Here is a 27,824-nt window from a genome sequence, read left to right as displayed (position 1 = left end):
TGAATGAATTTTTGAGGGCATGAGCCCTCCCCATCCCCAATCTTTTTGCCTCCATCCTGCTGACAGACTTACAAACAAACAAAAAAACATGAATGGAGCTGTAGTAAAAAAAATCCTTAATAAATCAAGCGTCACAGCAATGAAGGCGGTGGGAGAACAACAATGGTGGCCTTCACAGCGGGCTGTTCTGCTCTCCTGAGAGTGCTGCCTGTACTTGGTGGGGATCGGTTTTGATGAAAAATGAGCTATTGTCTCACTTGCCGTCCCACTGTTGTCGAGCGTGAACACAGTGCAACAATGCTTTTGGACGCTAGCCCAGCATGCTCATCCATAAAACATAGAAAAGACTACCGCTCTATCCACATGGACAGGTAAGGCACTTTTTAAGTCACCGTCAGTTAGCTCCACAAGTATTGGGACAGTGATGACATCTTGGACCAGCACAATGGATTCGATTTAAAACAATTAACAATGCAGTTTTAATTAAGAGTTTTTGAAGGGGGAAAAAAAAGGATGTTTACCATTTAGTAATATGAGCCCGACTGTCCAAATACTTCTGGAGCTCTTTGCTTATCACTTTCATTTAAGCCTTATATTTAACTCTCCTAATAGGTTTTAAAAATCGAAACTACTTTTTTAAATTTCCAAAAATGATGATGAGGATGACATGCAGTGTGTCATACTGGCTCATGAACATTTCTGAGAATAGGAGGGTAAAAGAGAAAATAATAATTTTTTACATTTTAGGAGAATACAGTAAGTGATAAAATAATCCCTTGTAGTGTGTTTTCGCAATTTCAATGTTACCTCAGTTCATCGCAGACAACATGTTGCAAACCCACCTGCAATAGGTGAAAAAGCGCAACTAAGAAATACCATATGAAGAAAAACACTTATATTTACATTTACAGCTCCCACACATCTATATTAATTTAAACACATTTTTAAAAGCACACAAAATTAAAACCATAAAATGTATAGGAGACAGTCAATAATGTAGGTATTGTACCAGCCTGTGTGTTAAACACATGTCTTTAAGAGGTGGGGCCAGGTGGGATGGTTTTAGACATCAGCGAGTTTGCATGTGAGGTTTTCGATGTGAACTGTGGCCGAAAGCAGCTCCTGCATACTATAAGTGTTCAACCTTGCGCTTACAAAAAATAAATAAATGGGAAGAGGAACTTTAACATATTAAAGTGCAATCGCTCATTCAAACCCAAAAACCTATTAATAAGTTTTTTCAATACTTTGTCCTGCACTCCCCAAAACTTCTTCTTATTTTTTTTAATGCTAAAGCATACAAAAGGATTTGATGCAGCCTCTGACCTGAAGAGGACGCTTAAAGCAATGGTAATTATTATAAAAAAACGGCCAGCGGGTGTATAAGAGATCAGCCAGAGCCATGTTGCAACAAGCTCTTTTTTCCAGTGTTTTCAACAGGTTTGTGAATAATGATGAAACGTAGCTATATTCTAATGCTAATTGCTGCAAAACGGAAACAGATACAAATATGTATACTTTTTTCCTTATGAAAGAAGAGACTCTAATCTTTCTTTTGGTAGATTCCATGTTTTTATAGAAATAGAACCTAATATTCTGTGGGCCTTGCAAAATCGATCAAAATCCAGTAAAACCGCTGGGAGCGAAGTGGGTTGCTTCAGAGAAAATGGCTGGGAGTGAATGAGTTAAGATAAAAAAGAAAACAAAATTACATTATTTTTCAAATCGTGCAGCCCTAACCTAATACCCAATTCAGATCCCCTCTCCCTCCTAAAAATGGCAACTTCAAACCATAATGGACTGAGGACCTGTGTGTTTTAGGTACATGCTATCAGGATAAACATGTGGAGTAGATTTCTCACATTAGTGTGTGTGTGTGTGTGTGTGTGTGTGTGTGTGTGTGTGTGTGTGTGTGTGTGTGTGTGTGTGTGTGTGTGTAAATGTGCGTGTTTGTGTCATTTGGTAACAACACGAGGTGCTATGAAAAATGTGTGACTCAATTGTTGTCACAATTTTGTCATAACTCTTTTCATCAAAGAATCTGCTGTGGTACTTGTTTGTATTGTCGTCACAGTGTGAGGTGCGTTTGTTTTCATACTTGCTGGGTTATTGCACCTGTACTGTTTGTCACCCTACCATGGCTCAACAAACCACATGATAGGTTGTTGTTCTATTTGTCCAGTTAAATATCCATCAAAGGGCTGAAAAATGCGTAATCCTTCTGTTTATATTTATTTGTTCTTTGGTACACCTAAAAAATGTTCACGGGTCATTTTTTGGTACACCAAAAACATTTACGGGTTAACGTGACCGGCTTCATGTTTAACCATAAAAAAAGGACACTTCAGTTCCCTCCTACCTTTTATTTTGTTCCTTAAGTCACTGCCAGATCAATATATTTACTTAACTTATAAAAAATATCAAAAAATATTTTTAAAAGCATACAATATAAATAATAATACAATACAATACAATACAAACAAGGCCAGCAGGGTTTTTGTATTATAAAGTCAGCTATACATACAACACATATATGCAATAAATATAATTTTGAGGCATTGGGTTTTATTCATTTATTTCGGATTGGAGATATTTCAAAAAGTAACTTGGCCAGTGATAGTGGCACGACATAACCATTTATATAACAGTTCGACTTTCATCACAGTTTTGGCCTCCCTCTTATGTATTTACTTGGGACAGATTTTTGTCATTTTAAATAACGTTTAAATATTTTTTCACAATGTATATTTTATAATCATTTACTTTTGATTGTAGTGATTTTTTTATTTGACTATTTTTACTTCTATATAATTAAAAAATATATACTGCATACATTTTTTATTTTTAAATCAGTAATAGAACATATATTAAAAAACACATCTTTGACTAAAATTTTTAGTTATATATTTAGTTCAAGAATTTAAAATAATTTTTTTTAATAATATATAATATTTCAATTTATTTGTATTATATACTGTATAAAAATCTTTAATCATACATTTTGTGACATTTACTTTTCAAGTTTCTAAATAAAATAGATATTTTAATAACTTTATAGAATTGTTTTAATACTGTCATCGTATTTATTTATTTTTTTACTTTATATTTATATATATAAATTTGACAAATTTACAAAACACTTTTGTAAATGATCAAGGAGGAGACTCCTACTATTGGAATACATGGTTCCCATCTAGTGGCCATAAGTTGCAACCACAAAAAAAAAAGAAGCAAAATATCTCAAAGTTCTTCATAAGATTGATCTTTATTTCATAAGCAGTCCATGTATTAGATATTCATATAAATGTAACCTTTATGCACTCACTGTATGACCCTGTGACCTTGACCCCGTGTAAATGATCAACCTTGAACTTGCTTATCACTGCCTTAAAAAGCTGAGTCATGCGTCATCTGCCAACAAGAAGCCGATATAATGTGCACATAGGCACTATTGTTGCGTGAATAAGTGTCAGCGAGCGAGTGAGGGAGATACCCCACGGCGCCCCCTGCAGTGTTGGTAGTTCACTGAGTTGGACTGAGGCATCTAGAGGAGGGAGGAGAAGATGCAGTTAACGTTTCTCTGCTACTGCAAATGACCCTCACGAGGTCTGTCGCTGCTCCGGGCGTGCCCCTGCTCGGACCCCATGACACGGCTGGTTAAGACAAGATAACGTCAAAGATGAAGTCCACCCACCCCACCACCACGCTCTGCAGGCGTGTTTGTTATTGCCTTTCTTTGGATGGTAAGTCAGATTTTAGTGCCCTGATGGGAAAACTTCATTAGCCACAGCAAGATGAAGACCTGATGTGGGATTAAAAACTGGCAAAACATTCATTCTACTTTGGGATGTATGAGTAAAAAAACAAAAAAAAAACTGCACAACATCAACACCAAATGGCTTTGGATTACTGCAACGTCGAGTTTGTTAAGCATCCACGTCACGTCGTGCTCAATGAGAGTGCAACAGTCTCCAGTGCACTTAGCAGCTGACAAAGGGCCAAACATGGAATGGCGTCACTGTGAAATGTAGCCCACAGACACACACAGAGTGCACATCTACTGTACAATACTGAACAACATCATTGTGCGCTGCTTTCGACTCAAACTGTGATACAATTGATCTTAAGACTGTCAAGGGACATGAGAAGGATAGAGAAGGGTACCAGTGATTTATTTTTTATTTTTTTTAAGTGTGATCATGATAACCATACTATAACTTACTGCGACACAAACACACAAACAACATAATTAATTAATTGTATTGACAATCCTACAAGAGTCATTCTATGAGTAATGATATGCTATTACTACTATTATTATTACTATTACTAGCAAAATCCATTAATATTATCGACAGTAGTCCATGGGTCACCAAACCTGGTCCTTGAGGGCCCCTATCCTGTGTTAGATGTTTCCAACACACCTGATTTAAATGATCAGGATCGTTTTCAGGCTTCTGCGGAACTTGTTGAAGAGCTGATCTGATTTGAATCAGGCGTGTTGGAGGAGGGAACAATCTAAAACATGCAGAATAGTGGCCCTTGGGGGACACATTTGGTGACCCCTGATCTAGACTGATGTAGAGTATATTCATTTTTTTATATTGTTATTTTTCTTTTATCCCTGAGGTAGGAATGGCATGATTATTTGTAACCAATAATTGTACTCAAGTAAGAATACTGTTACTTTAGAATAACATGATTCAAGTAAAAGTAAAAAGTATTCCTCCAATTAATTACTAAGTAAGAGTACTTAGTGACAAAAAACAAGTATTGAGTAAATACAGTGTTCCCTCGCTATAACACGGTTCACTTTTCGCAGCCTCTCTGTTTCATGGATTTTTTTAGTGCAATTTTACATGTTTTTTTTTTTTACAGTAGTGTAACTACTTTTTTTATTTTATTTATGAAGGTTTGAACATTAAGAGAGGAAGATGCAAAAATGTAAATGCCTCTCAGAATTTTTATTTTTTTTATAAAGTGGGTAGTGAGGGGTTTTACAGCATTAAAACATTTATAAGTTTATAAGTTGACTACCTACTTTGCAGATTTCCCTTATTGTGTGTATTTTTTGGAAATGCAACCCCAATAATAAATGCGGGAACACTTTTGTGACAAACTTTTGATTTGTTATTTTTCAATCAGCACACAAATTCAGCACTCTCTCTCTCTCTCTCTCTCTCTCTCTCTCTCTCTCTCTCTCTCTCTCTCTCTCTCTCTCTCTCTCTCTCTCTCTCTCTCTCTCTCTCTCTCTCTCTCTCTCTCTCTCTCTCTCTCTCGCCATGTCAGCTGCTTTTGAGGCTGCACTTAATTTGGTATATGAATAGTCATGGCACACTCTCAGGGAGGGTGTTACGCTTGTTCTAGGGTGATCAGAAATTCGCATAGCCATACTACAAGATTTTATTTGATATTCTAAAATGGATTTTTTATACATTGGTTTCTTCGCCCGCTATGTATCGACTTTTTGTCACTCTGTGGCATCAACTGCCTCATTATTGCCGTAGCACACTTTGCTGCTTGCCACAATACGATTGCAAAAATGCCGTTCCACTATTTCCGCCTCCCACTTTTGTTGATACTTATGTAAGTTCTCCAGTCCAAACATTGACGCTTCACTTTTTTTTTTGGGGGTACAATTTGCCACTAAATTCCCAGATTCGCCAGGAGGTTGAACACTGACTCGGCATGGTGGCTCCCATTGTCTTTTTGGGTGGGAGATTTATAACAGCGACACAATCATGCATAAAGCAAGTAGCCGGGCTCATGTGCGCGAGACGCAGCGCAAGTTTGCCGGCGCCCACCTCAAGGCCTTTTCATCTCCGTCGCTTCAGTGGAGCCGGGCCTTAGTCAAACTGGCACGGGACGCACTGAGCCCGCGGGTAGGATAGGCTTGGCTGAGAAAACGAGAAGCCAGATGAACAAATGAGATAGGACTGCCACCACTCTCAGGCAGCCTATGGGATAGCCCCCCCCCCTCCCCCCCACACACACACCCCAACCCCGCCCCTCCCACCCAGACCACAGCACTTTAATGATAGTGCCACACAGCACAGGCGGCGCAGAAGCAGTTGCATGTTTTCGCTCTGGTGTCTTGTGTCACTCTTTTCTCTGAGGGGGGGTGGCGAAGGGGTTAGGGAGGGAGGGGGGGGGGGCATTTCCGAGTCACATGGGGGCAGCTCGATCTGTTACATAAACGCAGACCTCCATAGCCCCGCAGTCTGCTCGCATCAACTCTGCTCAGCGCAGCCGCTTGGCTTAAAAAAAAAAGAAAAAAAAAAGACTTGTGATGACATTAGTGGCGGCCAAGGAGAGTTGTCGACATCTTCACTCGGCTACGCTGCGAACCCTCACAGCTCACATTGACCTCTTAAAGGTGAAACACGGTGGAAAAATACAACAACGCCGAGGTCTGTCTTCTATTGGATCTTATTAAAAACGTCACTTATTCTGAATTTAGTCTCATAATACATAAACTTTTTTCTAAAAATAAATTATACCTTATTCACATAATTTTATGATTCTTCAGTCATAACATTCTGACTTTTCCTGGATTTTTTTTGTAATATCTTAAATACTTCAACATTTTCCACACAATATTTCTATTTTTTCTGGTAATATCACAAAGTTTGTTCTCATAAAATTACAAAAATGTTCTGCAACGCATTATGAATTGATCTTAATATTGGTTGTAAGAACCTTTTTATAATGAGTTTAACTCAAAGAAATTCAGCTTTATTCTAACATTTTGTCAAGATAACTTTAATCTTCCAATGTTCTGACTTTTTATTCATAGCAAACTTTTAACTTGTAACATTCTGACTTTGACGTAACGCTATGTTTTTCCTCGTAAGGCTTCCCTACCCACGATCTAACATTCCAACATTATCTCATAATATTGTGACAGTACTTTTGTAACTTTACACATTTTTCTAATTGTAACATTACGAGTATTTGGAAGAAATTAACACTATATTGTTGTAACATGCTAACATTTTTCCTCATCAATGTTATTTTTATTTTCGTAACATAATTTTTTTTCTTTTTTCTGTTTTTATAGAACAACTTTTTCTTTTTGTAACATTTCAACTTTTATTTCCTCATGATTCTGAGTTGTTCCTTGTCGTGCGGAATGATGTTGAGGAACATGTTAGTGGCTACAGTGATGGAATTGTATTGTGATTAACTCAAGACTAGAACTTTCTTCTTGCTTGACTTCCCACTTTTCTCGTAACATTACTAATTCTACTACGAATTTTTCCTTGAAACATCAAGACTTTTTCTCATAATGTTAAAACGTTATTATTTTTTAAATTTCAACTTTTATGACATAACATTTTGACGTTTAAAAAAATATATCTTAAAGAACCTTGACTTTATTCTTAAATTATTACCTTCTCGCAGCTTTTTTTCCCGGTTAACATTATACCTTTTTTGACGAGCACTTTATTCTTGTAACATTAAGACTAGTTCAAACACGGCATTCTCATTAATATTGCGTTTGTGAAATATGAGTTAAAGGGATTACATCACGGTATTTTAAGCCCTCCCACAGTTAAAAACCCCCGCCTCTCCCTGTGTGCTTGCCACACCCCCGGGCGAGCCGGCTGCTGGATCTCTGCGTTTGGCCACGCAAGCCATGAATTCTTCAATAAACATTTGAAACAAAACAGCTCCTTGCCGCAATAAATCGTGGAGAAAGATGGTAGGAGAGGGAAGAAGACAGAGGGAAAAAATCCAAACCTGAGCGGTTCACGAATCGGGTACCTGCTGCTGATAGGTTGATTGCTTTAACCACTAGACCCTTTGTTCAGTTAGGTTCAGCAGCGCGAAGGTTTTACTTGCAGTTTACACAAGTGTCAGCCATAACCCTTTCTGGGATTTTAAGACGGCCAATTGTCATTGCACTTTGCCATTGCAAATGTGAAGGATAATTGATTGCTTTGAATTCATTTGGACAGAATGTTTACTGATAACAGGTTTTGTCACTATCCCATGGAATTCTCAGAGAAAGTGGCCGTTCGTTTAGTCTGCAGAGGCGGTACGGGGGCGGATCCGCTCCTAATGACGTCAAACACTAGGTGCGTTTCCGTTACAGTTTTTTTTTGCACAAGTAAAAGCGATATTGTACAATTTCGACTTGCCGGTGTTTCCATTGATGAGTGTTTCGGTTCTGAGGCGCAATTCTCGTAATGTCCCGTATCGCGGGATCTCGCAGTTCCGTAGGAGGTGCTCATGATATTTACGGAAGACAGACGCCCAGAGATATTAATATTACTTTAAAAACATCTCCCTCCCCTCATCGAGCGGGTTCAGGCATTTGGTGTTGTGTGTGCGCGGACTTATAACTTGTTATGGAGCGGACGGATGGATTTTAACGACGTTCGCCGTATGTCGCTCGATTGCTTGTTGCCCGGGGTAACAGCCATTTCTCATGCAACGATATGGGACGTGCGTTGAACGGCGGCATATTGGCTCTAAAGCTGAATCGCTTTGTGCTTAAAAAGACCAAAAGTTGATTTTTCACATTGCTGTCACTTTAAGCATCAAAATTCACCTATTTTCATCGTGATTGGTCATTACCTGAGCCCTCAGCTACTGTGATTTTATCTTCAGCTGTGACAAAATGGCCATCCTCTGAGATGGATAAACATGGGTGAATTTTTATGCTTAACTCATATTCCACAAACACAATATTAATCAGAATAAAGTGTTTAGACTAGTGGGGCTGCATATTATTGTAAAGAAAATGTTTGGGTTGACTTCCCCTTGAAGATTATTTTCAGATTTGTCATGTTTGGGTTCTGTTTCTCCTTGTGTGTCTCCCTTGGTCTTCTTAAGTGTAATCCTGCCCTTCCTCGTGTCAACCAATCAGTGCCCTCAGCCACTCGTGTCTTGCCCTAAGTGTATCTTGTCGTGTCGTTAGTGTGTGTGTGTGTATTTAGTCTCCTGTCATTGTTGTTTTCCTCCAGTTATGCTGCCAGTTTTTTTCCCTGTTGTGCCCCCCCCCCCCATGTTTTGCATTGTTTGCCTTCTTGGAGTTTGTTGTTTTTGATTCTGGACAGTACATCCTGTACCTCCTTGTTTTTGGTTTAATTAAATCCCCCTTTTGACTGAACCACTGCCTCCTCGCTCTGCCTTCCCGCATTTGGGTCCTCAAACTCCCCCATCCTGACAAGATTATCATATTTTTCATGAAGAAAGTTTTTTTGTCAATACTAAAAACAAAAAAACAAAAATCTCTTGAATTATAAAATTATTCAAGATGATTCAATTTATTAAGAATGAATTATTGTCATTATTCTCAAAAAATCGATCTTTACTCTCACACAACTTTTTTCTCTGAGCAATAAAACTTTTCTTTTAATATGACTTTGTTCCTTGAAAAAATACAACTTTATTCTCTCCAATTACTGTAGATACTGTCGATCAATGTTTCTCAACGTTTATTTACTCATTCACTGCCATTGACGGCTATAGATGTCAAAAATTCATTTAAACTATTTTTATTAGTTTTCCACTTTTTCCATTTTTGTCAATAAGAGTATGAAAACCTCAAAAAAATATTGTACATTTAGAACAGATATAAAATTTGTGATTAATCGTGAGTTAATTATTGAAGCCGTCATGAGATTAATAAAAAAATGTAATTAATTGCATGACTTTACAAGTTAACTCACGATTAATCACAAATTTTATATCTGTTCAAAATGTACAATAAAAAAATTCTAGGTTTTCACACTTGTTGACAAAAGTGGAAACAAATTGAAACTAGTAGAAATAGTTCAAATTAATTTGGGACGTCTATAGCCGTCAAATGGCAGTGAATGAGTTAAGTTAAGACACTTAATTCACATGTTTACTGTACCTGTCATTATACATAGCAGTCATTGGTAAATAAACAAAGACAGATTGACTGTTTTGCACCAGACCCGATGCTCGATCACGACACACAAATGAGCCACGGCGTAGTGGTTGGTTATTTACTGAGACAGATAGATAGGAGATAGCGGGAGCAAGAGGTATGTATACACATTACCATTAAAAACACATTTCCATTTTACATGTCACACCCAAATATAGCCTTATGAATATTAAAGAGTGCCGTTTGGCTGTCGCATGTTGCCAGACCTTGGCTGGCGAGCAATGTCAAAGCATGTCTTACAGGAGAAAGGCTGCGGGCGCTTCAATCAATAGTTATCAACATGAAGCACACTGTCCCAAAGCAAGAACAGCTCGAATTATCTGAGGACACCAGGGCGACCGTCTCTGTTGTCATTGCTCGGAATCTGCTGCTGGTTTGGTTTCAAGCTTCGCTGACTTTTGAATGTTCGGAGATAGTCTGGGAAACGAGTTCAATGAGCAGCCACAAAATTAGGTGCATCTGCAATGTCTAATGAATAGAAGATTGACATTGACTAGATAATAAAAGCTGAGTTTTGATTGACCCTGCAGGGTGGTTTTCATTAATCCCTCCTGTTAGGTTTGTTTCTGAAGGGCATCAATGATGTTCCATGGTTATTTTGACTCGGGAATGTTTGACATTTGATTATCCAAAAGTGTCAGGTGCATGTGCATTTAAAGCGCCTACATGTCAAATACAATTGTTTTACGGTACATTTTACATTTAGATTTGTTTTTTAATATATTGGAGTGACGTTAACAAATTGACATGAGACATCTCTTCTTTTCTGGGTCAAAACTTAAAATCAATTGCGGGTTTTCGCTATTTGTGTCAGGGCTTGTTCCCTCACCCCTACAAACTGTACAGTTCTTGTATAGATTCTACAGGCGAACCTAATGAAGTCTAATGCCAAGTGATTCATGGTTTGTGTCCCCCACATATATCATAACTCTTTAATGCAAATACCAAGTCTTCACTAGTGACATAGTTGGACCTTAAAGAAAATACGAAATAAAATGAAAATATTTGTAAAGGAAAAAATTAAATTTTTGGGGATAGATTTCAATAAAACAAATCTATTACAACTTGTGTTTTTTATAATTAATTTAAGTTATTCTAATTATATTTTTTGTAAAATTTAATTAAAAATATATAATGGAGACACACACGTATAATTTCATTTCCTGTTATTTAATTAAGTAGATTGACATTTATGTAGAGCAATTGAATATTTTTATGTATGGTTATCCCCCCCCAATAAATTTATTTAATTTAATTAAAAGTTATCAGAAGAAGAAAGGCGTATGCAGTGTTATTTATTTTTATCTGGTAAATTACTCATTATAGCAGGCATTTGTGCAATCAAATAATAGTGCAATAATAAGTATTATTATTATTATTATTTGTGTATTCCAATTAGACTAAATTTTAGATAACAATTTTTTTTTTTTTAATGGTTTTGTACACATGTATGCATTGTCATTCAATTCATTTTATTTCCATTACTCTTATTTTATTTATTATATCAAATTGGCTTTGATGCAATTCCAATGGAAAATATTTCGATAAAAAAGTCATATGGAATTTTTTTATGGTCAGTTCAGAGTGAAATAAAAGGCTAACGGCTACTGTATCTGTCAAATAGCGCTATTTAAAGAGAGGATGTTCGTGTCAGTATCATGATTCATTAAATCACTGCGACCTGCGAGTGCTAATTGTCCATCACAGCCAGCCACTTCCACTCACTGTCGAGGAACGCTCACTCAAAGTGACGTTGACTTTGAGTGCCTCCAATGTTCACTTATCAGCCATCTGCGTCGTTTGGAGGAGGCAAAGATTTTGGAAGAAGCAGCAGGGGGAAAAAAAGTGTTAAAAGTTGGACGGGAGGAAGGAAATATAAATTAAAAAAAAGCTAAACACGTGCTGATTTGTCCCTGCGGAATTGCACATGTCCAAATCCCCAATGCTCACTCCAGCAGCATCCCCTGTCTTCTTACCAGGGGTGCTAGCTACGCCACATCTCCTCCGTCACATGGAGAGGGCAGGCTGCGAGGCGAGGAGTCCTGCAGGCCCATATGGCTTTTCTTTGGACTGGAAACGACTCAGACAGCACTAAGATCCTCTCGTCTTGCTTCTTCTCGGATAAAACGGAGACAATGATGCTGATTGGATGTTACAGATTACAGTCAATCGGCGCATAGTTGCGATTCAACATTTGCAAATTATTTAATTTTTTTGTAACATATTCTCTGTTATTTGCTGAAAAACTTGTCTGTTCACTGTTTTTGTCTTCAGGTCAAAGCAACAATCATGTGTTACTTTAGTGCCAACTTGTGGAATCTTGGTGTTGTTGTTGTAAGGTTTAATTCATTGATTTATTTATCAACTGCGTTTGAGAGGTACGGTTTTGCTGGCGGTACTTTAATGCACCCAGTGCCCAGCTGCATTGTTTGCTGTTACAAGTTGGCTGTATTCCCTAACATTTATTATTGTGTATAAATGCCAACAGATAAGTTAAATGACTTTATAGCATTTTCTATTAAGTGCTATAAAGTTTATGCTAGCATGTTATTTAGGCTAATATACGACCTAATGCCAACGATGAGCTTTTTTGTAGCGAATAATTTAACTGCTGAATTCAGTTATGTAACATGGGTTTATTATTGTGCACATGCTAGATGTATGGTCTTAATGCTTTATTGGCCTTTCCGTTTTAAGTGCTTGGCCGCCATCTTGTGGCATCTATATACACAATTACAGAGCCCTTTTAGGCGGGCCTCAATCGCAAAAGCAAGTCATCATTAAGGGTTATTGAGGATCATGCAAGTGTAACATTTTAGCATTTTATGGTCACCGTGACAATGGCCAGATACAAGCCAGAAACTAAAGCGCCATCTGTTAATTTGACTTTTGAAGGATCCCTTCCCGAATATGACAGCGAGCTAGGGTACGCTCTGTTATCTGTCCATGATCCTGGATGGAAGATGTAAATATTATCATTACTACATGTGACTGAGCGGATCTGCTCCGAAGCCACTCATGGCTCTAAAATATTTTTGTACTCAAACCTGTTTTTTTTTGTTTTGTTTTTTTACACCCCCTTCATCACGCTCAAAACATTTGTTCTTGATCACATTTTGTGTGCTGCCATATTAAAGTGCTGTGTTTATAGAGAATAAGCCAACCACCATGCTCTGCCCACACGCATTGTTGACAATACAAATGTATTGCAATTAACACAATTGCTCCCAAAAACGTATAAATAGTTTCTATTTTAAATGTTTTAAGTGTCCCAAAGACGTATTTATACATTTCTTTTTAATACTTTTTTTATGCTAGAGCATAAAGGCATTGATGCAGCCTCTGAACTGCAGAGAAGCAATGGTAGTAATTACAAAAACGGCCAGCAGGTGACAGCAGAGTACAAGAGATCAACCAGGGCCATGTTGCAAACAAGCTGATTTCCCCACAGTTCTAGACAGATTTGTGAATGCTGGTGAAACTTAGCTATATTCTAATTCCAATTGCTGCAAAACAGAAACTGATATATATTTTTTCCTGATGAAAGAAGCGACTCAAATATTTCTTTTGGTAGGTTTTATGTTTTTATAGCAATATAACTCAATATTCTGTGGGCCTTGCAAAATCAGTCAAAATCCAGTAAAACAGTCAGGAGCGAAGGGGGTTGCTTCAGTGAAAATGGCTGGGAGTACGCCTTTGAAATGGCCAAACTGACACCTAAAATGGCCGCTTACAACCAAAATAGCAGACTTCCTGTTTGTGCATCTTTTCAACCATGGCTTTATGCGCCTTGACCTTAATGACAAAATGCATGTATTGAGTGACAAATTAGTCATAAAATGATAAAAAATAATTTGACTCTAGAATTTTTTGTTTTTTTATTCTCGTTAACTACAACTTTAATTGTCAAAAAGGAGCACTACTTCATTCTTGTAATATTGCCACATTTTCCTCATAGAAATACCACTTATACTTGTACTTTTTTCTCTGACAAATACGGTACCAATTCTACATACTACAATAATAACCTTATTTTGTAAATGTCCAATTTTATTTTGGATGTAAAGGCACTACGACTCTTTAATTGAGTCTCAGATCGCACAGGTGTCATTGTAGTCAATGTGCGTAGCGTCAGCCATAAGGAGACAGAGAGAGCAAGAGAGAGCAAGAGAGAGATATACATACAGAGAGAGGAGGGGAAAGCGCGAGGAACCCTCATCATCTGCGTTACAAATGTTGCACATGAGCGCCGAGTGTGTGGGGATGAACACGCTCCCTCACGTCGGTGTTGATTTCATTCTGCACTACCATATTTTCACATCTCAACTCTTGGATGAGGGTCTCTTGCCAGAGGAGGATTTATTTTTTTTCTCATGTTCTTCCTTTTTATTATTTAATAAGACTTCCTACATGCTCAGAAAGCTGCTGTTACAGAATCCAGACATGAGCCAGAATGTGAGGAAGCAAAACTGATCCAAAAAGAAAGTTGAACGTGTTGCTTCGGAGCTTTGAAAAGTATCCATAGAACAGAGGGGTCTAGGACTTTAGGATGGAGGTGGTGTTCTTCGCCTCAGATTGGGCAGGGGACCAAAAAGGGGACCTTTAGGACGGGATATGCATTTGCCACTTCTCCAGGTGGGTTTTTTGTTTTTTCCGACTATTGACATATCTATTAATAACATAATTCATTGAAATGGGCATGTTGTTGTAAAAATCAGCTGTAAATGCAAAACCACATACAGCAGTTAAGTAACATTATATGTATACTGTACATGTATATATTGATAGCCAATACTTGATCAATGAAATGGCAAACTATATTACCGCACAAAAGCTATAGTTCAATAGGCAGCAAGTGAGACCCAATGCAAAAACTGTATTTCATATGGCAATTTTTGACATGGCTGTCATTTGTATTGGTGAACCGCATCACACTGAGACCTAATATTTTAGTTTCCTCATTTCGAACATGGGTGAGGCAAAAGGTTAACACCTTTATTGCTGATATCTCTCAGTAAATTGTAAAGAGAATGTAATAGTTTTGTAATGTAGTTGGTTATTTTTTTATGTAATTTGTATTGTATATTAAATTGATTATTATTATTTTTTTTTTATTATTAGTTATTTGCTGTTGTACTTTATCTTCAAACAATGTTACAGATGAGTTTGACCTTGAAAAAAAATGTTGAGAAGGAAATTATGGGGTGAAAAAAATCTTGGATAGAATGATTTTCATAAAACACTGCATTCTTTTCTATAATTGTCATAAATGTCTTTATGTATTTTTTAATAGTATCACCACAAAACATTATTTTGTAAGACAGCATGTGATCATCACATTCTCAAGTTCATTTTAGAGTAATGTAGTAATAGTAATAGTCTTTTTAAATTAACCAAACCTCTCCTTGCACCTGTTTAGAATGACATCAGTTGACCTACAGTACAACGTACTCATTTTAAAGGCGTAATTTGAATGGAAGTATTCATAGTGAGGCAGCCCCTCATGTCATCCCATCCTGAGGCACACTTACCCACCATTGGTGCCATCTGTCTCCACGAGGCCAAAACCTTCCCCAGTCTCGGCAGTGCTGGATCATGAGGGGTGTGTGTGCAGGGATTGGGGGGTGGGGGGGGGCACAGCAGAGCCTCTCCTGTTCTCTCAGATGGCAAGGGAGATGGCGCATCCCACGCCGGGGAGCGCGGGGCACCATGAACTCAGAAATGGGGGGCTCATCATGGCATGAAAGAGACTGTGAAGAGAACGAAGGCCAAATATTTTTGTCTATTGCTACAAAATTACACACTACAAAAGACTACTACTACTTTTTGTGCCTAGAGGCCACATTTGATATTTAAAACATACAGATGTATCGGGTCATTTGTTGAAATGAAGTTAAAATAATTACATTATTTCTTAAGTTGCATTATTGATAATTAACTCAATGATAATTAATTAATCAGTGAGCGGCAGGCCCCTTGGCCGACTAGTTAGCACAGCTGGCTCACAGTTCAGAGGTCATAAGTTTGTGTCTGCCCTTCGGCCTTCCTGTGTGAAGTTTGCATGTTGTCCGCGTGCTTGCTTGGGTTTTCTCCAGGTACTTTAGTTTCCTCCCACATTCTAAAAACACGCATGTTAGGCTCATTGGAAACTCTAAATGGTCCTTAGGTGTGAATGTGAATTGTTATCTATATGTTTCTATACTATCTACTAGGGGTTTAGATAGTAAAAATCGATTCGGCAATATATCGCGATATTACAGCGCGCAATTCTCGAATAGATTCGATATGTGGCTGAATCGATTTTTAAACATCAATTTTTTATGGGAATATTCAACAAAACGTCTTACTTAGGGTAATGATTCACACATTAAGCATGGAGGAATGTTATATTAATGGAACATTAAGCCTTAATATTTTATTTCAGTGCTGTTCAAACATGAAAAAGACTGCAACCTGAATTTTCAGATGAATAAATGTTCATACAAATCTTAGTGTTCATGTATATATTTTCTGATTAGTATTTTCTAAATTTGAGTAAAAAAAAAAATCCCAATAATCAATTTATAGATTCGTATATCGGGATTAATCGTATCGAATCGAATCGTGACCTATGAATCGTGATACGAATCGAATCGGCAGGTACTAGGCAATTCACACCCCTACTATCTACGTGCCCTGCAATTGGCTGGTGACCAGTCCAGGGTGTACCACACATCTTGCCCAAAGTCAGCTAGGATAGGCAGATGAGGATAAGCAGTACAGAAAATGGACGGATGAATAATTATTGTTATTTAATAAAATAATAATAATAATAATAATAATACTATATATATATATATATATATATATATATATATATATATATATATATATATATATATATATATATATATATATATATATATATATATATATATATAAATAAATGTAAAATATATATATTTTTGTATTATTTACTGCAACCAATCAACTAATTATTAAATGAGAAAAAAATAATAAAAATGCATTAAAACGAATACATATACTTTAATTAACCAATTGTAAAGGGGTAAAAAAAACAAAAAAAACGTAAAATTAATGTAATTTTCCCTTGAGGGTTATAATGAGCACAATAAGTAAATAAATAAATAAATAAATAAATATCGCCAGCCATGACGTACACTGGGCAGAAGCTAAGCTGCACTGTGTTTGTTTACGGAGTAGATGTGTGGCTGGAGTACGAGGCAGTTACACTCTACCATACTGAAAATTCCAGATACAAATGCATGTAGCATTACCTCTACGATTTACTGTTCAAACCATAATGTTGACAAGTTGAACTGGACCACTTGTTAGTCGATGGCTATAAAGAGACTGTGAGGTTCCCAATCTCTTGTCTTTCCTGTGTTCTCCAGTAAAGTCCGTATCTCACTGACCAAATTTTAAACATGTTCAAAATTTCTCTGCTCTTTGAGAGTGTCTGGCAAGTGTTTTTTCAACATTTGCAACAGCCTGGTTCAGTCTCATGCAAATGAGTTGCTGCTCATTCTGCCCCGTACCACTTTTGATTCCAACAGACTCTTGCCATCGCGTGAAAATGGCAGTTGTTCCCCCAACCTAGCTTACCAACTCAAAATTCAGAACAGATTGCTGCCTGACACAATTTCAGAAATAGGAAGCTTGCTAAAGATTTACTTAGTTGTAGAGTTGCACATTTGTAGATTAGGCAGAGAGCCAACTATTTGTAAGCGAGCAATTTGAAAGACCATGTTCCATAACACGTTCACTTTTGGTGGAATCTGAACGTAAAGTACAGGCAGTCATGTCATGACTCTCAATCTTGAATTAGCTTTGACGTTCTGTCACATCCGTTTTACTCAGATGTTGTCAGATCTCGCTTACCTTGTCTCCGTTCAATGGGTTAAACCTCAGAACTTCCAGAACCCAAGCCAAGTCCTTATTGCTACTGCCCTAACTGGATTTCTTTAAACTGTGGATGAGAGACAAATCCACCAAAGACCAAAAGGTCGCTAGTTCAAACTGCGAGATCAGGACTTGGGCCTAAACAAAAGATCCTACCATTCCCTACACAATGATTCAATTCGATTTCTTCTCTCCACAGACTCTAGTTGAAAAGCTAGCGAGGGCAACATGAGTTGGAGCTTCCTCACACGTCTGCTCGAAGAGATCCACAACCACTCCACCTTTGTGGGCAAAGTGTGGCTGACTGTGCTCATCATTTTCCGAATCGTGCTCACAGCAGTCGGAGGGGAGTCCATCTACTCGGACGAGCAGACCAAGTTCACCTGCAACACCAAGCAGCCGGGCTGTGACAATGTGTGCTACGATGCCTTTGCGCCCCTCTCGCACGTGCGCTTCTGGGTCTTCCAGATCATCATGATCTCCACACCCTCCATCATGTACATGGGCTACGCAATCCACAAGATCGCTCGATCGTCCGAGCAGGAGCGGCAGAGGGGTCACAGGGTCCGCAAAAAGCCGCCGGCTCACTCGAGATGGAGGGGAAGCCACCATCTGGAGGACGTCTTGGAGGGGGATGATGACGACGCTCAACCGATGATCTACGAAGACACCCTGGAGGGTCCGGAGACCAAACCTGAGCTGGTGAGCAGCACTTGTAAAGAGCAACCAAAGCATGACGGTCGGCGAAGAATCCTTCAAGAGGGGCTGATGCGGATCTATGTTCTTCAGCTCTTGTCACGAGCCATCTTTGAGATCGCTTTCCTTGCGGGACAGTACCTCCTGTACGGCTTTCGAGTTAGTCCTTCCTTTGTGTGCAACAGGGTCCCCTGTCCACACCGAGTGGACTGCTTCATCTCTAGGCCAACCGAGAAAACAATCTTCCTTCTCATCATGTATGTGGTGAGCTGCCTCTGCCTCATCTTGAACGTGTGCGAAATGCTTCACCTGGGAATCGGCACTTTTCGAGACACTCTGCGCCTCAAGAAAAACAGAGGTAGGCGGAGCTTCGGCTACCCGTTCTCCCGCAACATCCCAGCCTCCCCTCCTGGATACAACCTTGTGATGAAGACAGACAAGCCTAGCAGGATGCCTAACAGCCTCATCACCACCCACGAGCAGAACATGGCCAACGTGGCCCAGGAGCAGCAGTGCACCAGCCCAGATGAGAACATCCCCGCCGAACTGGCGAGCCTTCACCGCCACTTGAGGGTGGCCCAGGAGCAGCTGGACATGGCCTTTCAGACGTACCAAACAAAAAATCACCAGCAGACCTCCAGAACCAGCAGTCCTGTGTCTGGGGCGACTATGGCGGAGCAAAATCGAGTCAACACAGTCCAGGAGAAGCAAGGTGCCAGGCCCAAGTCGGCCACGGAGAAGGCTGCCACCATTGTAAAAAACGGAAAAACTTCTGTCTGGATCTAGAAATATTTTGTGTTTTAACAGTTTTATCTTAAAGACTCTGCACACGAAGACCTGTGCTACTTTGGACAACAATCAGACCATTTAAAGGATTACCCAACATACCGGACTTTAGAGTTTTAAAACACACACACACACACCAAGAAACTGAGAATTGTCTTTGTTACGTTCCAGTGTCATTTTGTGCTTGAACGTACGCCTGGTTAGTTACATCTCTAACTCGACTAATTCATCAAAACAGAAACCAAGACTGTTCCAAGTTATTTATTGACTGTTGCCAAAATTGATTCATTAGCTGATTTCTTGAGAAGGATGACTGCTGATTGTTGTCGGAAAGAAGGGTATTTATGAATGGGGTTTGTTTCGATAGTTTGGATAATTTGAATGAGAGTTGCTGGAAGCAGATTAAATGTGACATGCTTTGCTAAAGAATCGGCACATTCCTGAGCGTGCTCCTGCTAACAGACCCATTCATTTTCAGTCACTGCATGTTTACTATCCCCCAAAAAAATCAATATCACATTTTATAAACAAGAGAAATGGTTATTTTATATCATACTTATTTTTTGTTATCAAAAGATGATGCATGCTATACATAGGTTACAATAGAAAACCCACGTTTAGCGATGAAACTACAGGTACTTGTGTTTAGGCATGTTGGTTCTCGAAAATGTGTGTTTTAAAAATTGATTTTAACATTTAATCCTGCCTTCACGTTTATCATTCATCAAAGTGCCTCAAACTTTTCAAGACTGTTCTTGTATTTTAGTCTGGAAAAAGAAAATAAAGTTATTGGTTATTTCTCCAGATACTTCAGCTTGCTCCCACATTCCAAAAACATGCCTGGTGTATATATATATATATATATATATATACATATATATGTGTATATATGTATATATATATGTGTATATATGTATATATGTATGTTTATATATGTATATATGTATATATATATGTATGTATGTTTATATATGTATATATATATATATATATATATCTATGTATATATATATATATATGTATGTATGTTTACATATATATATATATATATATATATATATAATTTATTTATTTATTTTAAATAACACGTAGCTTTGTAAAATGTAAAATAAGAGTGACATGCGTCATCCTGACTGAGCACTTTGACGTTTAGCTTCACGTGCTCCACTGTTATTGTGGAGTAAAGGATTGTGGGTAAATACAAAATGGCGACCTCTGTAGTGTCCTGTAGAACATAGCTGTCACTCACTCTTATTTAAGCGGACTCTAGCCTGTTTGTTTCCCCACGCAGTAAACTTTCACGGAGGTGTTCACCATGACGCTGTCTTGTATTGTGAGGCGGGCGCTCACCTCCAGCGGTCCCTTTGGCGGCGTCGCGAGCAAATACACCGGCTTCGGCGTCGATGTTTCGGCTCGAGCGGGACTCCGGGTGATGAGGTACAGCCAGGCGGCGCTTGACGACCCAGCCGCACCGGGCAAGCTTGCGTGCTATCGCCTGGTCCACAGGGCGTTGGTCCGGGTCCTGGGAGCCGAAGCTGGTGCCTTTCTTCAGGGGCTGGTCACCAACAACGTGCAACAGTTGGAGGCCGACGGCGGGGCCATGTACGCGCACTTCCTCAACATACAGGGGAGAACGCTATATGACGTCATGATGTACAGGTGAGGGGTCCTCGTGAGTCGTGGGAATTTTGGTGCGTTGGGGAAAACTCGGAAATGTTTAAACGGTAGCTATTTTCATGTTTTGTTAAATAAATAGCGTGAGGCTGGTCTTGTATTACTTTTCATCACATCTACTTACTTAAATGTACATCGAATGCTGAACAACATCTTACTGAGCTCGTCAGACATTTTTGTTGACTTTGACGGGAAGTCGTAAGCTCCAAATTGGATATTTTGTACTTTTCTGGCCGTAATGAACTCGGCATTTGATGACGTTTCCTGTCAAGTTGTTTTCCGGAAATCCTAAATGAAGAAAATTGGTTTGGAAAATAAATGGGCAGAAATTTAGAGTTTCACCTTTCCTGTTGTATGCTCTTTCAGTTATAAGGAAGCGGCAACAGGAAGTGGCATCCTCCTGGAGTGTGACAGCACCATGACTGACTCACTCCTGAGACACCTGAAAGTCTACAAGATCCGCAGGAAGATCGACATCAGCCCGTGTCCAGAACTCTTCGCGTGGGCCGTGCTCCCCCTGCAGCAAAGTCACAACCAACGTTTCAGTAAGCCCGAGCTCTCCTCACCGGAAAAGGCCGTTGTGTGGGAGGCGGACCCGCGGACACAGGACATGGGCTGGAGGTTGGTGCTGGAAAGTCAGGTGGATCCCTTCGATGTGATTGCGTCTTGTCAGAAAGGCGACACGGAGGACTACCACAGGCATCGCTATAGCATAGGTAAGTGCCAAACATTGCTCTCTACTTCTGGTTTTGACAAGGCAACTTTTGTGGAATTTTCAGTAGTTAGGCGAGATGAACGAAACAGTCTGGAAAACAATTTGTCTTTTGGGTTTCTTTATATTTGAAGCTTCAAATATACACACGTCTAACAGAGCAGTCTACAAGATAGTGGTGAGCGAGTACGCATTAAGAATCATGGGAAGATTCTTTATTCTGCTTGGTTATGGTTTTTGGGAGGAGAAAGGCAGGCTCAGCTAGACAGGAAAGCAAGCAAGTCTGTTCCAAGCAGGCTTATCAGTCAAGGTCACTTTGATATTGCTTCATGTACAGGTGGTGTCCACAATATTGGAAACTGTCCCGATCTATTTCTTTGAAAAGTTAAATTTTAAAAAATATATTTATAAATAAAACAGGGTGAGAAGCTGTGTCATCCGGGAGGGACTTAGTCGAGCTGCTGCTTCTCCGCGTTGAGAGGAGCCAGCTGAGGTGGCTTGGGCATCTGGTTCAGATGCCTCTCTGGAGAGGTTTTCTGGGCATGTACCACTGGCAGGATGCCTCGGGGACAACCCAGGACACGCTGGAGAGACTATATCTCTCAGCTGGTCTGGGAACGCCTTGGGATCCCGCCGGTGGAGCTAGTTGAAGTGGCTGGGGAAGAGGGAAGTCTGGGCTTCCCTGCTAAAGCTGCTGCCCCGGCGACCCGACCCCGGATAAGCGGTAGATGATGGATGGATATATATAAATAAGATTCCTCTTTAACAATTATTTTATTTTGTTTATTAAATAAATTAAACAAAACAAAAAAACTGTATTTACACTTAAAATATGCAAGTATATTTGGCTGTTTTTTTTTAAACAAAAAAAATCATCCCTGTCTCTTTTCTAATTTAAGTTTTTTAAATATTTTTTTTAATGAAAAACTGTCTCCCAGCATTAAAAAAAAAACGTTTTATTTTAAAGAATGAATTGCAAATTGTTTTTATTTCAAAAAAAATATTTAAAATGTTTTCTAAATGTTAAAATGTTAGTATTTAAAGAAAACAAATGCCTTCCCAGTCTCTTTTGTAAATGTAGAGATTTTTTTTTTAAACAATAAGTATTTTGTATTTTAAAAAAACTGTACTGTCAGTTTACACAAATTTCTAATATTACTAACTCAGAAAAAAATGACATTCAATTGTAACAAAACAAAAAACATTTCTATTGTGTAGCCCTTTTATCCCCAGTGCGAAACGCTGATTTTAAAGCATGTATTTCTTTGTTGTCTGTTGTCATTGTTGTCCAGGACTTCCAGAGGGAGTGAAAGACCTTCCTCCGGGAGTGGCGCTACCACTCGAGTCCAACTTAGTCTACATGCAAGGCATCAATTTCAGCAAAGGCTGCTACATCGGCCAGGAGCTGACAGCCAGGACTCATCACACCGGCGTGATCCGCAAGCGCCTCATGCCAGTGCGTTGGTCGGCGCCCGTGCAAAGCCTGGAGGAGGACGCCGCGCTGCACACGCAGTCAGGCAAGCCGGCCGGGAAGCACCGCGCGGGGCTGGGGAATCTGGGCCTAAGCCTGATCCGCCTGGCTCACGCCAAGGAGGCGCTGACGGTCAAATCCGCCGACAGCACCCAAGTGACGCTCAAGGCCTCCGTGCCCGACTGGTGGCCTGAAAATGAGAAAAGCGACTCGGGAGCTTCTATGTGACTTACATGAATGCTGCTGACACGTTTCAAATGGAAGCCCCAAGTGCTGTTTCAATGTCACAACTTGACTGTGTTTATTTTTAAAGGGCAAACGATGAGATTGACACGTGCACTTCACAGCGACAAACCAATCATGTCATGAATCGTCTTGAGTTCTAACTAAATGTGACATGTGATGGTGTACGAATAAATATTTTACAAGAGTTGAACACAAAAAAAGTGCCTTCAGTGTCATCTTTTGCATTCAAGCTATTTCCAGGCAATATGCAGAAATAGGGCTGCAATTCTGGGAATTTGGAAACTACACATGGGAATTCAAAATTTCAGACTTGGCTAAAACGCCAAGCATTAGTTGTTTTGGGGGGAGGGGCATGGGGACTATCAGATCTTATGCAAATCAATCACACAACACTGCAAAGATATTACAAATCAATCTTTTGCTAGCTAGTATCTACCTCAGTCTGTGACTGTGAGTGAGCCGTTCTTAATTTTGCCTAAGTGTGATGCCAATAATTTAGATAATACCACTCACATAGTGGGTTACGCCGAAGAACTACCATGTAAAAGCCAAAAGGTAAGCAGAGCTGCTCTGTGATGTGTCAGCTGCATGAGCCACATGCTGGGATCGACGACACTAATTGACAAACTGATGAAGTGCTGCCTCCATGGGTGAAAATAAATTCCATTTGCTTTTTCAAACTGGGAGCTAATAATGTAGTCTCCATCTGGCACTGCCCTTAGTTGCCATAGTAACAAAAGTCAACTGCTAGCTTTGGCATAACACAGTAACGGGGCGTGGTGAACAGTGGCTCTTTGCATGGACAGGACCGCCCCCTCAAAACAGGCTAACTTGAGCAAGGCTTTAAATTTTTTTTAATTTTTCATCCTTTTGACACATCACATGTATGTTATGAAAACATCTGAACACTTTTAAAATGTTTGAAAAAAATCACTATGTGGATCATTTAAAAAACAAACTAGAAATTAATTTTCATCAACTCTCACACCAATTGTCCAACTATAAATATTTCCACAGTTAAAGTTAATGGATTTGTAGCAGAACATGTCTACCTGTTTGTAAACCCTTTACACTAGACATCTCAGTCTTGATAAAGAAGATGCTGCCCCCTGGTGGACTGTATGGTGTCCCGAATTTGCTGCAACAGCGTTTCGGGCTGCACAGCGGACGCCGAGTGGTCGAGCAGCTTGAAATCTTCGTTACACAGCAGGAGCTCCAGGATGTGGGCCACCCGTTGCAAGTCAAAGGCGGCGTGATAAGGCCCGAGGGTGACGAGCGCCTCGGAAAGGTGGCGCGGGTAGTCGGCGCCGTCTCCGGAGGGGCGCGCGTTCAGGAAAGTCATGCGGTTGTGCGCCACCATTTTGAGGAACGAGGCGAACTCCCCGTAGTCGATGCCGGAACAAGCCTTCATGATGACCTTGAAATGGACGTTGTAGTGAACGGTAATTTGTTTCAAAATTGTACCAACTTGGAAGTCAAGCCCTTTTGGAGTTTCCTTTGTACCTGACAGTGCTGATGCCATGAAACCATGGTGTTTCGCCACTCGTCAATCTCTTTCTGCACTGAAGACAGCTCGTTCTGCAGGAACTGCCACATGATGTCCACGTTGCAGCCGTTTAGCCAGTTGTGATTGATGGAGATGGTGTCCTCCTATAAGAAAGTGTCAGGGACATCTTTACATTTTAAGTCTTGGTGGAATGGGTCCAGAATTAGAATATTGTGCACAACCCCCTTCACCATTTAAAATCAAGGTTGCCAGATAACATGTTTATATATAATATACTAGGGCTGTGCAATTGATTGAAATTCAATTACAATTTCAATTATTAAAATCAGCATAATCGTAAAAAAAAAAAAATTATACTAATTTTGGAGTTGTTAAAATGTATACATTTGCACCTTTTAAAAAATCACTCATTTAATCAATTAGTTTCATTCAAAAGTAACTTGCATAATTATAGTGTTTCAAAGAATTTTATTTGCCTTAAGGTTTTTTATTTGTTTTTAAGTGTAAACATTTTCTTGTTTTGTACCCACAAATAAATAATCGCCAAAATAATCGTGATGATTATTTTTTCCATAATCGAGCAGCCCTATTGTAAATGTTTACATTTGTACGTTTTTTGGGATGCCTGCATTTAGTTCCAACGAAAAAAAAAAAATTTTTTAATAAAAAATGAAAAAAATGGACATAAGTGCTTTTCACATAGCAGCAACGATAGATCATTATTACTATTAATATATATTAAAAATATGAATATATTTAATAATAATAATAAATAATACAAATATATAAAATAATAAATATACTGTATAAATAAATAATAATATGTATACAATTATATTATATAATATTATGTAAGACCAATAATTTGCATACAAACAATCAAAATGTACATTTGACATCATACACCATCTATTCGAAACATACCAGATTATAAACCTGATGGTGCCAGCCGCTGGGCACAAAAATAATTTCACCGGCCTCCTGGATGATCTCGAGAGGCTGGCAGGCCTCCAGGGAGCGCGGGAAAAGGCTGCCGTCGCGAAGCTCGGCCGACGTGACGTCATAGGGGAGGTTGCCGTGCGTGTCCCGCAGGAACTCCTCCTGGCCGGGGGGATACAGCAGCCATTTCTTCCTGCCACAGATGTTGGCTGACCAACTGTACGAGCGGAACACGTCGGCGTGGAATGGCGTCCTGTGGGTAAGAAATCTTTAGATAATGTAGCATTAATATCATTAAAATATTTGTCTCCAAAAACTATCACCTTCTCAATACAAATGGCAAATTCCACCGATCATTACTCATTCATAACCAAAATCCTTACCACGATCCTTTGGGCCCCATGTAGACAAAGCGGTAGTCGTCCACTTCAAGTGCATCCCAGTATTCATTGAGCCAATCAGAGGTAAAGAAAATGGGGGTAGTGTAAACATGATGCTCCGGAAAGTCCCTGCGATGAGTAATAAGATATTACACGTCCGGCATGTTTCGCCCCCCACTTTTAGAACTTCTTTAACCTAAAATATATTGTACATGTCTGTAACATAGGGTAGCACGACTGCGGCACATGTGTGGGGTTCTGCATTACAAATGTCGGTTTCTTCCCTGTGTGGAGCTTGCGCTTCTCCAGGTCTTCACTCTGGCTTCCTCCCACATTCCAAACACTTGTATGTTACTCTAAACTCTAAATGACTAATTAAAGACTCTAAATTATGTCAGTGTGAAAGTACCCTGTGATCGAATGTCACGTCAAGTCAGCTGGAATAGGCTCCAGCTAGAAGATGGATGTACAGTATGTCGTTACATGCTTGCATTACATTTGCATTGCATTGCATTGCATTTGTACCTGGACATGTGCCAGTCTTTAAGATAGAGACATCCTTTAGGAGACGAGTGTCCATTCTGAATGTGCTCCTTCCAGTAGTGGATGAATTCTTTGAAAGGCATCACTTGTTTGGGGTTTGCATTGTATTCTTTTGCATTGCAGTTGGCCACAGGAACAGGAGTCTCCCCTGAGAAGGAAAAACTAAGAATTAAAACTAATGAAGTGTTATCGAGGGAAGGGTGCATCGACTGTCATGTTTACCAAATTCTTGCAGCAGCTTTTGGAAGTGAGGCTTGCCCTCCTCGGTCACCCATTGCTTCGTACATTTCCATTCCTGGGTAAATCGCTTGGAAAAGACGCACGGGTGGTTGGGAAGCAGGTACCTTTTGAAGAATTTGGAGTAGGACAAATCCTTGTCGATGTAGTCGACGAAATGCGACGAGCAGAACTGGTCGTAAGACTGCCGTGGGATTTTGACCAGACTGCAGCAGTTGCGGTAAGCATCCCTGTCCATGATGGTGCAAACGTGAGATTAAATCGAGAAATTAAAAAAATGTAATATGTGAAAAAGTGAAATAGTCCGAAAATTGTTCCTTGGAGGTGACATCGTTCCGGAGACGTCATTTTGGAGCGCCACAGCAAAGAACATATCCATTCTGGTACACTTAATTTACGACGCCTTTACGGATGTTTTTACAACGCTAGTAATACTCATTCTAAAATATAGTATGACAATAAATAATGAAAACCCGGTGTCTTTGCTCGCCGAAATGTTTGTCCTAAAGCATTGTCGCAGTGGACCATCCTCTCATTGCACTTTCAAGTCGGACAGTAAACAGTGCAACATCATTTACCATGACGTCACTTCCGTGATGAAAAAATAACAAGATGCCAAATAACACGAAATATTTGCCCAAATACTTACACATTATATCAGGAATATTATAAGATTGGCTTTAGCATAAGGTTTAACTGATACGAGGGAAAAAATATCAAATATTTCAATTTGTCTAAATTAAAAGTATTGTTGCCGTTGCATAATCGGACAGTAAATACTGGAAGCATCAGCGACATGTTTATTT

General features: G+C 39.3%; 3 protein-coding genes and 1 long non-coding RNA gene across 6 annotated transcripts; 2 read left to right on the top strand and 2 right to left on the bottom strand.

Moving 5' to 3' along the window:
• The first annotated feature begins 170 nt into the window (after positions 1-170).
• On the top strand, positions 171-20,136 carry gjc2 (gap junction protein gamma 2). 2 transcript variants are annotated; one of them, XM_086084340.1, is made up of 2 exons: positions 171-371; positions 18,027-20,136. In XM_086084340.1, the coding sequence occupies exon 2, from the start codon at positions 18,056-18,058 to the stop codon at positions 19,307-19,309; it is 1,254 nt and encodes a 417-aa protein (XP_085940466.1). In that variant the 5' UTR covers positions 171-371; positions 18,027-18,055; the 3' UTR covers positions 19,310-20,136. The 2 variants fall into 2 exon arrangements, with proteins under 2 accessions (XP_085940466.1, XP_085940477.1); XM_086084351.1 differs by lacking the exon at positions 171-371 and adding an exon at positions 14,169-14,560.
• LOC147181245 (uncharacterized) lies at positions 3,247-20,941 on the bottom strand. Of its 2 annotated transcripts, none has more exons than XR_015095924.1 (3): positions 20,660-20,941; positions 15,457-15,675; positions 3,247-3,544 (listed from the first exon to the last, which is right to left on the bottom strand). It is a non-coding gene; the product is annotated as an uncharacterized LOC147181245 (long non-coding RNA). The 2 variants fall into 2 exon arrangements; XR_015095926.1 differs by lacking the exon at positions 3,247-3,544 and adding an exon at positions 14,020-14,643 and having other exon boundaries at positions 15,461-15,675.
• iba57 (iron-sulfur cluster assembly factor IBA57) lies at positions 20,489-23,606 on the top strand. The gene is made up of 3 exons (XM_086084360.1): positions 20,489-20,968; positions 21,350-21,699; positions 22,988-23,606. Exons 1-3 carry the CDS (start codon positions 20,625-20,627, stop codon positions 23,392-23,394), a joined length of 1,101 nt encoding a protein of 366 aa, XP_085940486.1. The 5' UTR covers positions 20,489-20,624; the 3' UTR covers positions 23,395-23,606.
• Positions 23,438-27,594, bottom strand: jmjd4 (jumonji domain containing 4). The gene is made up of 6 exons (XM_086084308.1): positions 27,004-27,594; positions 26,764-26,929; positions 26,242-26,367; positions 25,844-26,111; positions 24,916-25,062; positions 23,438-24,829 (listed from the first exon to the last, which is right to left on the bottom strand). The coding sequence occupies exons 1-6, from the start codon at positions 27,254-27,256 to the stop codon at positions 24,494-24,496; spliced, it is 1,296 nt and encodes a 431-aa protein (XP_085940434.1). The 5' UTR covers positions 27,257-27,594; the 3' UTR covers positions 23,438-24,493.
• Between the last annotated feature and the right edge of the window lie 230 nt (positions 27,595-27,824).

The sequence above is a fragment of the Leptonotus elevatus genome, chromosome 1 (assembly GCF_054856555.1).
Source record: "Leptonotus elevatus isolate MCC_2025b chromosome 1, RoL_Lele_1.0, whole genome shotgun sequence".
In the NCBI taxonomy this organism is placed as follows: domain Eukaryota; kingdom Metazoa; phylum Chordata; class Actinopteri; order Syngnathiformes; family Syngnathidae; genus Leptonotus; species Leptonotus elevatus.
Note: the sequence above shows the minus strand (reverse complement) of the source record. Positions and strands in the feature narration are given on the sequence as shown.